Genomic DNA, 12,605 nt, shown 5'->3' with positions numbered 1-12,605 from the left:
TCTCCTCCAACATTGTCTTCTGCTAACTTGTTTTTTACAATCTGGTTTAGGTTGCTTTGCTACGCAAACTAAAGAGTGAAATCCTCTATGTGTACAATCAGAAAAAAGCCCACATTTCATAGGGGCTTATTACCAGGAAAGTGTGTACCTGTATAGGCTTACAGACACTGTTTTATGATGTTTTCATATCCATACCAGGTCCACTCTGAGAAATGGCTCAATGGGATGACAGCCACTTCCACCTTGGAACTGCCCAACAATATTCATGACTATAAATCAGGATTTCCTTGGTGACAACTGCAACTGTTAAACGCTATCATTGTCAAGACATTTAAAGGATGCTTGGTCTCCACGCTCAAAGGAAGGAAATGGCAAAGCTCACGACTATTCCGGGGCAAGCAGTTCATCAAGGTATCAGAATGCCTACTATATTTACTGCTAAAATTAACTTTCCAAACCTTCTTGGTTTAATGAATGTACACTGAATGAACCCACATTGTAATTTGGATTTAGCTTCCTTACCTATATATCACTTGCCATTTCTCTTCTCTGAAACATATTCAATAAAATCAATCTGTAGCACAGAAACCCGATGTATACGTCTTCTGCATGCAATCAGTTTCCGTTTTCGTCTCTGTCAACTTACAGTGCCATCCCTTTCTCCATTAGATTTATTATTAGCTGCCTTTTATTCTACACTCAACTTCAATTCTCCAGCTACAATTGCTAATAACCATACCAATGAGTTTTCTGGGCTCCAGGAGTTTCGCCTTTCATTTCCACTACGGTCTGAATTGTTTTATCCTACTATCAAAAGGTGAACAGGGATACAAAACAAGCAACATCCTAACCCACCAAAGTAAACGGAACTGGTGCGGCCCTCACAACTCTGGATTTCGACTGAAACAAAACACACAGAATAACTGGAGGAGCTCATTCTCTGTACTAGCATAAACATATTTGACACACTAGGAAGCAAGTGGGAATAGACCAAACAGAGGGTAAGAAGCACTAACAGGCTCTAAACTGTTCCTCTTGATCAGAGCAGGATATAGCTTGGAGGAATAAGCACGTATCTGTAGTAATATGCTTTGCATAAACTTTCTCTAGCACTGGAACCCACTCCTTTGCTCCCTGCAAGGTTGGTGTAAGGAGATCCAGAGCTAACTACTGCAGATAATTTGAAGGTTGTACGTGTACCCAAAATTAATCCATATCTGCTACAGTGAATGCAAAAGATTATTATTCCTTACATCCTCCAGCCAAATTTCACAAAGTGAGGCTAATTAATTACTTGCAAGAAAAATCCTAGTCCACCTTTCATCATATGACACCAGAGCAGGTTACAGTGCAATAAAACCACCTGGACACAAGTTTCTAAAAACAGATTTAAAATACAACACAACATTTTAAACACTCAGAGGACCACAACTTGGGACTCCTCACTTGTAGCAGCAACAAAATCCCTAATTAATATATTACTAAAGGGGTGGGGCTCAATTCTACAACCCCTGCACAATTACAATTCAGCTCTGACCTATATTTGTGGTTTTGTAATCTGTATTCTGATCTGAAGTCTCCATAGGAGTGTTTCTGGAATATGGAGGACTGCACACGAAAATACTGGAATTAGAATTCCTATGATTTCCCCTCACCTGCCCAGGACAGATCTATCAGGAACCTATTATCATACTATGTCTAGGATTTGGGGAGGCAGGAAAAGCAAATCCAAAGCGTCAACTCAGTTACTCATGTACAACCTACTGTGTGTTAATGCAATATCAACATTAAGAAATAACCTTTTGTTTTATTTGTCTTTAGTGACAAGGTAGGGAGGAATAATATTTGAAACTAAACACAAACATGTGGTTTGAGAGACTTTGAGATCACTGTACTCACCAGTTGTTTCCACGATGCCCTCTAGGATGACAACAATCTCAAATTGTTCCGTCTGCATGCTTCGTTGAGAAAGGTCATAGAAGGGGCTTTTGGAATCTATCACATGGCAGATTGTAAGTGGCGAAACAAGAAAAAGTTGGTCTGCCCCTGTGCTAAAACCTACATCCAATTCAAGTTGATCGAGGGGGAGAAATTCACCCTCAGGCGTTTGCCGAGACTATATAAAACATGAAGAAAGAAAGAGAGAGAGAGAGAAATCACAAGCTAATACAGTGAGTTTAAAGAGAGTGACAGCAAGTCACATCCTTGCCAACAATTCCCGCTATCAATCATCCGAGAGAAAATCCAAACAAAAAGATCATGCAGAAATGCTGTTTTTAAAGGGAGGAGGGAAGGAGCCAAACATTACAGAACATGCATGAATTATTTATAAATACATCTTACTATAATTAAACGTTCAGCAGCTCATGAGCTTTGGAGAATTGTTGGGTGTCATACTGTGGTTGCTAAAACAAGCGAAAGAAAAGTGTGTACATCCTTTTTAGTTGTGTCACTGTAGGACAAGAGTCAATAGCAATTTTTTCTGCATTTCTGTATGAACCAGCCCAGTATCTGCATTATTGGGGAGGATTCCTTGAATGGTTCTGGATCTTGAATATTTGTGTCAGTGTGTGACTGAATGAAACTGTTCCACCATTTTGTGTTCTATTTGGTTGCTATGAAATGGTTCCTTCTTGCTTCAGGTGCTCTCTACCACAGGAGAGTTAAAAGTTCAGAGGGGAAGTAGAGCACAGGAAGGTCAAAAGTTTCCTGATGGATACTTTGCAAAGAAGGGACAAGGCTTCACAACCTAGGAACCTTGCAGTTAATGGGAAATAGAAACTATTTCCTTTCTGATTGGCAACATCCCTAAAATGTTGGCAGGAAAAATAAAAATACTTTCAAACTAGAAGATAAGGAAATAGGGGAAATTAGTCATGAAATCAGAAAATTGAAGAGCTGCAAGAGAGAGAAAGGCCTGAAACCCTAAAAAAAGGGTTAGATAGTAGTGCTGGGCAGGAAAGAGCCAAGAGAAGACCACAAGAGAGACTTGGAAGGTGAACACTAACAGTCTAGAATGGGTATAGCTAGATGCATCTACCTTTTTTTATTTTTACTATTATTACTTGAGGGTGTGTGCTGAAGGACTTCTTATGATCCTTGACCAATCTCTGAAGTTATTCAGACTAAAAATTTGTTGTCCGTTTTCTTTCAGTTCTATTTATATTCAATTATTACCGGTATATTAATTTGTCTTTTTAAAAAAGGGACATGACATGCTTTACTTGGTGCTACACCATGTTATTCTCACTATAATGTTGTGAATAAGTTAGGCTGAACGTTGTTGAAATGCCTAAGAATATTCAGTGACTATGAATCAGTGAGAAGTTGAACCCTGAGGAAATACTCTATTCACCACATGCCACACTTTCTATCCTTGGTGAATGTTTCTATTCATTCCAATATTGCTGCTATTTCTTCCAGCATCTAGTGCTATCAGGCAGCAACTGTATTCAGAAACATTTGCTACCCTTTCTTGGACGTAAACTACACTTAACATGCAGCAGTATAAGCAGACATTGTTAATTAGGCAGATGCTTTTGGCCATGGGTAGGCAAACTAAGGCTCGGGGGCCAGATGCGGCCCAATCGCCTTCTAAATGCGGCCCACGGACGGTCTGGGAATCAACGTGTTTTTACATGAGTAGAATGTGTCCTTTTATTTAAAATACACCTCTAGGTTATTTGTGGGGCATAGGAATTCGTTCATTCCCCCCCCCCAAAAAAAATATATAGTCTGCCCCCCCCCACAAGGTCTGAGGGACAGTGGACCGGCCCCCTGCTGAAAAAGTTTGCTGACCACTGCTTTTGGCCAAACATACTGCTATGCTTGAAATATTTTAAAACAGCAGCTCTAAAACTACAGACAACTCCCCATGTGTGAATCGGAACACGCATGACCACTGGCGCATGCACCATTCTCGAAACTGCAAGGCGGCAGGGCGGGGGCTTTAGCACATCCGAGTAATGTGTACAGTGCCTTGGAACACAACCTCTGCATAAATGAGGAGTTGCCTGTAGTTCATATCAGCTGATCATGGGGTTGTATTGGGCTAAGTCACACTCAGAGTTGTTCCACTAAAATCAATGGTGCATGGAAAAGGCTGCAATTGAACCACCACCATCCATATGCCAGGCTGCAAAGGGGTTTAGATGGAGCGCAGAGGTCCCTACCACTGGATCCTGAATGGCTCTCACAGCCAATGTGGGCCTGATCATTATGCCAGACTAGAGCTGGCACAGGGATCTAGCCCAATCCACCTGCTCCCAGCAACCTATCCACGAGGAAGCAGAAATGGAGAACTTAGGACTGCTCTGTCATACTCTGAATATGACATATTTGGATACAACCCAACTATTTTCATTAATATCATTCCTGGGGAACTTAGTTTCTTTCTTTCCACATTGTTTCCTTAACTTCAAGGGAAACCCCACCAAACTGAACGACAACAGCGTGTGAACATTGCCGTATCCTTGCCTGGCCCTATTTATTTCACAAGGGTGTGAATAAGAGAACCCACCAATTAAAGCCATTCCTCTATTGCTGATTGGGTATAAATTTTAGAACACATAAATATGTTTTAGAATAAAATAGAACTAACCCCACTGCAATGCTTCATCTCCCTGTATGCAATTCATAGCTGTCAACGTTTTCCTTTTTTTAAGGGACATTCCCTTATTCCGAATAGGATTCCTTGCAAGAAAAGGGAAAAGTTGACAGCTATGATGCAATTTACTTTCTAAGTCAGGCCCTTTAGGGTGAATCTCTCTCTTCATCTACTGTTAATACCTAGCTTCACAAACTATATCACCCAAATTAAGGTGCCATTCACTGTGATTCATGTTTTCTGAACCTTGCTTCACCAACATGGCAGTGTTTTCTTTATTAAAAGAGAGAGAGAGAGAGTATGAACTGAACATTAAGATGATTGACTGGGTTCCTTTGAGATCTCATACTTGTATATTCTATGCTAACTTTTCCAAATATGATGTCCTTCAAATCCTAATTTGTTCAACATCAAATTATTTTCAACAAACATATATCACTTTGCTCTCTGTAGTCAAGAGATGGGGAGAAAGATATCTGCCACTTTGACACTGGATCTAGATTTCACTTTATTGAATTTATTGTGATGCTTCTTAAGCAAATTCTTTACTCCACCCTAAAGTATGTCATCCACAATTTACCATTTTCTTTTCTTGGGGCTGTCCAGCAATTCAGCTTTCACACACAAGCATGACATCTGTGCAACTATCGTTCTGTGTTAACGGGCACAGCATATACTATGAAAGATAGATAGATAGATAGATAGATAGATATTGTACACATTTAAAATACAACATTAAATTCTTAATGCTTTTGGTCTAAATCCCTTTCTCCCCCACCCACACACAATAGCAGAAGAATTAAAATGACTATATTCTTAAAGATATTCTGAAACAAATCTACTCACTGGACAAGCGTACACTACACAGCTATGTAGCTGCGAAGTATGATTCCCTCCTATAAAGTTGATCGCATTTTCTGAGCGACTGTCTAACTCTAAAAAGCTGCTTCAGCTGTCTAGTAAATCATATGCAGAGACATCTCAATGTTATAGAAAGGAGCAACTTCATAATGTATCAATCAGCATGGTAATTGGTGTGCGACGCAAATCAGAACTCGGGGAAATAATTAATTTAAATTCAGGGTTGTGCTAAATTCCATCATCTGTACTTCATAATTGGTTATTACAGCCTAATAATGAAAGTCCATTCTGTGGTATATGTCGGTGCCCTCTAGACAAATACTAATGAGGATACTGAACCTGCAATTTAGTTTACTGATTTACATTACTGATAAAAAAACTACTTCTCTACATGGAAGCTGGAGAGTTATGACTACAATGCTTATTAATGGAAATTTCCAGGTTGGTTTTTTTTTTAAGTATGTCTTGGTAGGAAAAGCTGCAATAGTTCTTCATGCATTTTTTATCACAGTTATGAATTTTATCCTAATGCAGCTAAGGGTAGCTTCACGTCATCTTTTAATAAATAATAGCTTGGGGTATGCTATGTCATGGTCCAATTTCCTAAATTTATTATAATTTACTTTTCATTATTCAATCAATTAAGAACTAGGCGTGTCACTAAAAGTTTCATCGAACCAGTGACTCCTTGAGCACACAAATGTTTAACTATTGTTGACCTCTTTCTCAATGTTTTGAATTTCTTCACTCTTGAGATGTTGCGTTGATGTTTAGGGGTCTGGATTTAATTACTATTAATAAAAGTCCCATCTAGCCCACAGTGCTAAAAAGCAACGTGGGCAACCTACTTGAACCTATGTGGAACTTTCTCTTCACAATCTCCATTCATGAGTGACACTAGTACCCACAATGAGAGTCCCAGTGAAGTCAGTGTTATCTCCATAAACTTAAAATGCAATAAGACTGTCAGACCCATTAAGCCTCCACCACAAAGTCTTGAAAGAGTGTTTGGAAAAAAACCTAGCAGAATGGAAAAAAAAATTTGGGTTACAGCAGCCTTCAAAAATTACAAAACCAGAGAAGAACATGTCCCTCTCAGCAAAGAGCTCTCTGTTTTATTGTCACAATAGTCTTTCATCATTAATCTATTTTTTATCACCTCCACACTAAGCTTAGCATTCATTTCTCCACCAGTATTCACTCTAGCCATAGTTAGCCCAAACAGTTTGCAAACCTGCCTCTAATCCCGACTGCAAAATGAGGTTTGGCACTAATTCAGGGTAGTAAAAATGCCACAACAGGTGTAACACTAACTGTAGTTAACTCCAAAATGGAAAGGAAGGAAGAACTATTATCCCTCATGCACAAAGGGAAGGGAGGAGCACGAGAGCTTATAGAGCAGTCCCAACAATTAGGAGATAGGCAGCACTGCATCTCACAAAGCCTCGGTGGCATGAACTGCCCTTATTTGATATTATATAACCATGTACAGTACAGACAGTATTTTAACTGGGTGTTTAAAAGGCTGTAGCTATACTCCTGTACACAGACCCCCAAGGACAGTGATGATAATGCATCTACATGGTGCTTTAGAATATTCAAATCACATGATATACATTTAAGCAAGCTAACTATGTACATAGATGTGGCCGGTGGAGAATATTATTTTGACCTGAGGCTATCGGAGCGACTCTAGATTGTGGATTCTGTTTATCTGATTAGTCTTAAGACAGAGGCAAAGCAATATTCTGGATGTAGAAAAAATGAGTCCTTCGAAGGTATATATGACATCACTATCTGTCACTCATGCTCCTAAAGTGAAACCTCCACTGAACTCAGTTGACCTTTATGATGTGGGGGTGATCAATATTTTCAGTTGAAGGACTGAACTCTGAAAAACATATTGTTCTATTAAGCTCCAGAGAGCAACCATCTTTCCATTTTACTTATAAGAACAGGTGGTTTAATGAATTTAAAGGATTTTTAAAATGTAACATGCTAGTGGACTGTTTCACACAGTACTACAAAAAGAAGAGGGTAGGAGAAAGTCTTGATTTAAAGGCTGGATGTCTCAAAGAGTTTATTGCTAATTCCAGTTTTTTGGAATATGACTGTGGAAAGGGGGTATGCCCTGAGAACTGGGGAAGATATGAAGAAATTCATGCTTTTTTAAAGGGGAATGAGAGACAGTGCTATAGGGACTACATGGTGGAAGGAACCACAGACAGGGAGGATATTCGCGGAAGAGAACTGATGAGAAATGACAATGCAACTGCACTAGAGCTGGAAAACCAAGGAAGGGAAGTGCCGAGAGATCGCCATAGGGTGGGCAGAAAGTTGATTGATCGGGATCTGCTAGTAGATTTGAAATCTGATTGCAAAAGTTTCTTACTCTCATTGCTTAACAGCAGCAACAAAATGACTTTCCCCACCAGCAGCTTAAATGAAGAAAGCTATTGAGGAGTGGGCTTCTGTCTGAAATGACTAGGAGCTCTGGTACTGAAAACAAATTCCAAGGCTCAAAACGATATGAGCAGAGGCACCCTGTTCTTTCCTTTAAACTATATGTCTCAGCACCTGGCCCTGGTTGGTAGACCTTGAGGTTCTAATGAAAAAGCAAAGCAGATCCAGCAAACTTAAAAGTACAGAAGACTGCACGGAGACAAAGGAGACACCGTAAGGGGTGAGCAAAAGGCAAAAGTGGAGGCATGAATGCTTCAATGAAATCTTGTTTAATGAAGAAAGGTGTAGAGTGCAAACTTGGAAAAAAGGTGAAACATAGAGAGGAACATGCATGTGTGGTTAGAACAGATGGCAAGAAAGAGAGCCTTAAACTTACTTTGAGGAGTTTGCAGCGGATCTGTGCAGAGACCATGTGACTGTTGCGGAGGTTGCCCACCCTGAACATGAGGGTGAGCTTGCCATCTCTCATGGAGATGGCAGCATGTTCGCTGAACATCAGCGTCTCTGCCCTTTTCTTAGGTTGGGACATCTTGATGAACATGCAGCCAATGAGAAATGCATCCACAATGGAACCCAGGATGGACTGGAACAGGAAAAGGATGATGCCCTCTGGACATTTGTCCGTAATGTATCGGTAGCCATAACCAATGGTGGCCTCTGTCTCTATGAAGAAGAGGAAGGCAGAGGGGAAGTTGTAGACGTTGGCCACGCAAGGAGTGTACTTCTCGTCATGGGCTTTGTTCAAGTCACCTCGCATGTAGGCAATGACCCACCACATGGAGGCCATGAAAAGCCAGGCCACCGTGTAGGTGAGGATGAAGATGAAGAGGTTCCAGCGCCACTTGAGGTCCACCAAGGTGGTGAACAGGTCCGACAGGTAGCGGCTCGTCTCACTGCCCAGGTTGCCATGCTGAACGTTGCACCGGCCGTTCTTGTCCACAAACCGCTGGCGCTTCTTCTTGTGCGTCGGCGCCTGCTGCTGGTGGAAGCCGGAGCCACTGGACGAGGTGGTCACTACCTGGTAGTCGTCCCCAAATTTCCTTCGCAGTGCAGACATAATACACCCAGGCTGGCCAGTGTCGCCAATCCGCAGTTTGTAGGGTTGGGGGGGGGGGGGAAGGGAGGAGAGAAAGAAAGAAGGTGGAAGGACTTGGTAGGACTGCTGCACCCTTCCCTCTATTCTCTTCTCCAACCTTCCTCTTCTCCTCTCCGCTCTTACTTTTGTTTCCCTCCCCTTGTTTCCAATACACACAAACACATTTGCTCTTTCGGACCACCTTCTTTCTTCCCCCTCCCCACCCCAGCCACCCCGTCTTCCTCTTTTTTTTTGGAGGGGGGAGAAAGCAACTCTTCCTTCCCCAACTCAAACCCAGGAGGACCCCGCCACGTACAGGAGGGGCAGGGGTATCACCATCACCTGATCTTTTTACCTTCCAGCAGCAGGCAGCTCAATCGGGCATCGTCTTCCTCTTCCTAATCCGCTCCTGGAAGTTGCGCGGGTGGGGGGGGGGGAGGAGGCGAGAAGAGAGGCGGCGGATTCGGCGCAAACTAGCCGCAGTCCGCCAGGCGGGCGGCCGCTTTTTGGCGCCCTTTCCTCGCCTCTCGCGGGCACAAAGGCATCGCTGGGCAGGTCCTCTTCTTCCCCACCAGCCTCCTCCTCCTCCTCCTCCTGCCGTCCTTCCTTCCCTCAGAAGCGGGGGGGGGGGGGGGGGACAGACAAAAAACACCCCGAGAGCGAGCTGCCTCGTCGCGCCTGAGGAGTTGCTCTGTGGGTGCGCGCCGCGTATGGCGTGCGTCCCCGAGGGAGAGAGAAAGAGAAGAAGAGTCCCTCAGCGGCGCCTGGCCACCAACTGAGGCGCAGCAGCCGCGGCTCTGCTGCCACCCATTCCTACGGCTTCTTCGCCGCCGAAGGAGCTGCGTGTAAAAATAACATTAAAAAGGGGGGGGGCGCAGAGAGAGAGAGAGAGAGAGAGAGTCCTTCCCCTCGAGGCTGCTTTTTCGCCTTTCCCCTCCCTTCCACCCGCTCAGTACTAAGCGAATGGATCAATCCACGTTGCTCTCTCGCTCAGCCGCCCTCCAGGCTGCGCGGAGGAAACGACTCGCGTGGGTTTCTTCCCCCTCCTCATGCTCGTGGGAGGTGGGAGGTGGCGCGGCGGCGGCAGCGGCGGCGGCGGCAGAAGACGTCTCTGGCTGCGCGCGTGAGTTACTGCCTGCGGTCATCTGCAGACCTTCTGCTTTAGCCCCGCCTGCCCCTTGCCTTCTTTTCCCGCCGCCCGCACCGCTCCGACCCTTCATTTCGCGCCGAGGGGCCGAAGGAGGCGGCGTCGAGAGTGCCAAAGGCCACCCCTCCCTAGCCTACCCTGGTCGCCCTCGCCTCGCCCACCACCTGGCTTTGGCCCCGAGGCGCCGTCTCCGCTGCCCCGCGGGCACACGCCCCCTTCGCCCCCCCCCCCGGGGCAGAGAGAGAAGCCACGGCGCTCGCCCAGGAGGCCGGTGTGTGCCAGCTTGTACGGCGGAGCAGTGGCACTTACGGGGGGGAAATAGCTTAGATCGAAATGTGTGCACAGGGAAAGCTTGAAGTGGAAAAGGATTTAGACGCTCGCCAATGCAGAGCAGAGTCACCCAATGGAGGGATCTGAGGGGGTGCCGCTGGTGGAAGTCCAATCCTGCTTGATAATATTGAGAGAAATTGCCAGTTTCTGAGTAGCTGCTCTCTCTCTCCCCCCCCCCCAATTATTATTTTTTGGTCACTCTGCCTGTTGCAAACATTGCAGCAGAAGCTACCCACTTCCTTAATTTCATCAAAGAAAGAAAAAAATGCTGCAAAATTCCAGCACTGCAGCAGCAGCAGCACTGCTCCATCAGACCCGGGCATGGATAAGTGGTTCCGTATATGGTCGCCTTCTCAACTAGAATAGACTTTCTTGACACAAAGCGCATAGTAATGTGGGTTATAATTCTCACGCTGTGGGACCAAGGCACAAATGGAGGAAGGGTGATGGTACCCCTAAAGACTGCTGTGGGCCCAAACAGAGAAGGCAGAGTGAAAGCGGCAGCCAGAAAGGCAGAGAAAGGGGAATTTGGGGTAGAAAATAGGGGCCAGCACGGATGAGACCCTTTTCCCCCTGTGAGGCACAAACTATTTAGTACAGGGAAACCTCTGTGGCGATATCCTGGGTAGAAAGAGCACATGAGACTCCAGGGTGTCACTGCATGTGTGTTTTTTCTCCCCAGAGCAGGAGTGACAACATCATCTGATGCGGCACTAGGATAATGAATGGACTTTCCTTGCTCTGGCAACTGAATGAAGGAATAATGAGCCTTTCAAGTTTGTTTGGTACAGATTTGTGTGAGGAAAATACCAAGCAGAGGCTGAATTCTACTTCACACTAGTACTTTGTATAATTACACTTTTTTTGCAAGATAGTTTGCGTTTCTAAATAAAGGTTGGGTTTCAACAGGTGGAGTTCCTTTGCATGAGGCTGTAGACCAGGCATGGCTAAACTCGGCCCTCCAGATGTTTTGGGACTAAAATTCCCATCATTCCTGACCACTGGTCCTGTTAGCTAGGGATGATGGGAGTTGAAGTCCCAAAACAGCTGGAGGGCCAAGTTTGGCCATGCCTGCTGTAGACATACTGACCCTATTACATGCTGTTGAGAGAGAGAGAGAGAAAATGAATAGATCAACACTGTTTTCTGCCTTCCTGGACACTCCTTGAGACCAGGACCATGAACATGGGGGTGTGACTATGGAGGCTGCCATGATAAAGCTCCTACACTTCAAATTAACACTATACCACAGCAGGAGGAGAAGGCCAGCTTGTTTCATTCCACTTACCTTAATTCACAAGCTGTTCAAATGTCCCAAAAGTGAACAGATGATGACTTTTGCCTCTCCCTTTTTATCTTCAGTTTGCCTTTGGGTTACATGTCTGTTTTAAACAAACATACAACACAGTATAGGTATGAAACAACAGCCATTGGTCACATTCGACAATCTCTGATCATTCAATGAATCCATTGCCAAAATATTCATATATGGTATTATAAAACAAATTATTGATCACTAAACTCAGTTCACATTTCATATTTTACCTAAATGTATGTCTTTATATCCCATACAGTTATTAATTCTTCTGCTTTTTGAGGGTTCTTTACATGATTCTGATATCTGCCAAATGGGAGTCTTTTTTGTTGCAATGTTATTTACGCATGCTTACCTGGAAACTCAAGGGAATTTCCTCCCAAATAAGTGTACTCAAGTTGTGCAGTCTTTGTCATCTATTCCTTGCGCTTATTACATTTCTCATATTTCTGCCCACATACAATCTAAAAGCCCTGCCTTCCATTGTTAAACATGTGACACAACTTATATGTAAGAAGGGATAATAACGGAAGATTTCTTGGAAGAGTATTTGTGGAATATACCAAATGAAGCGTAGAAATAAGTAATGTACATGTGCAACCACCAGCAACAAATCCCATCGCTACTGTACAGTACTCTTTCAAAAAGCAACATCCAGCACACTGTTTTGCATAACATTTCTTTGAGATTAAAAATGGAAAGTCGTGATAAAGAGCTTTAGTATCCAAATCACTGATTTAAATTCAGTTCTTACATGTTGTGCAGAACAAGAGCTGAATGCTCATTTAGCACCTAAAAATGAAACAAG

General features: G+C 43.6%; 1 protein-coding gene across 4 annotated transcripts in view; it reads right to left on the bottom strand.

Moving 5' to 3' along the window:
• The window catches only part of KCNJ3 (potassium inwardly rectifying channel subfamily J member 3), a 113,777-nt gene extending 101,906 nt beyond the window's left edge, over positions 1-11,871 (bottom strand). The window contains exons 1-3 of one of the 4 annotated variants that reach the window (XM_079980189.1): positions 11,771-11,871; positions 8,307-8,999; positions 1,900-2,116 (exon numbers count right to left, since the gene is read on the bottom strand). In XM_079980189.1, coding sequence (XP_079836315.1) covers positions 1,900-2,116; positions 8,307-8,987 — 898 coding nt within the window. In that variant the 5' untranslated portion in view covers positions 8,988-8,999; positions 11,771-11,871. The other 3 variants (XM_079980188.1, XM_079980190.1, XM_079980187.1) reach the window with 3 other exon arrangements.
• Between the last annotated feature and the right edge of the window lie 734 nt (positions 11,872-12,605).

This window comes from Podarcis cretensis (genome assembly GCF_951804945.1).
Source record: "Podarcis cretensis genome assembly, chromosome: 1".
Classification (NCBI taxonomy): Eukaryota; Metazoa; Chordata; class Lepidosauria; order Squamata; family Lacertidae; genus Podarcis; species Podarcis cretensis.
Note: the sequence above shows the minus strand (reverse complement) of the source record. Positions and strands in the feature narration are given on the sequence as shown.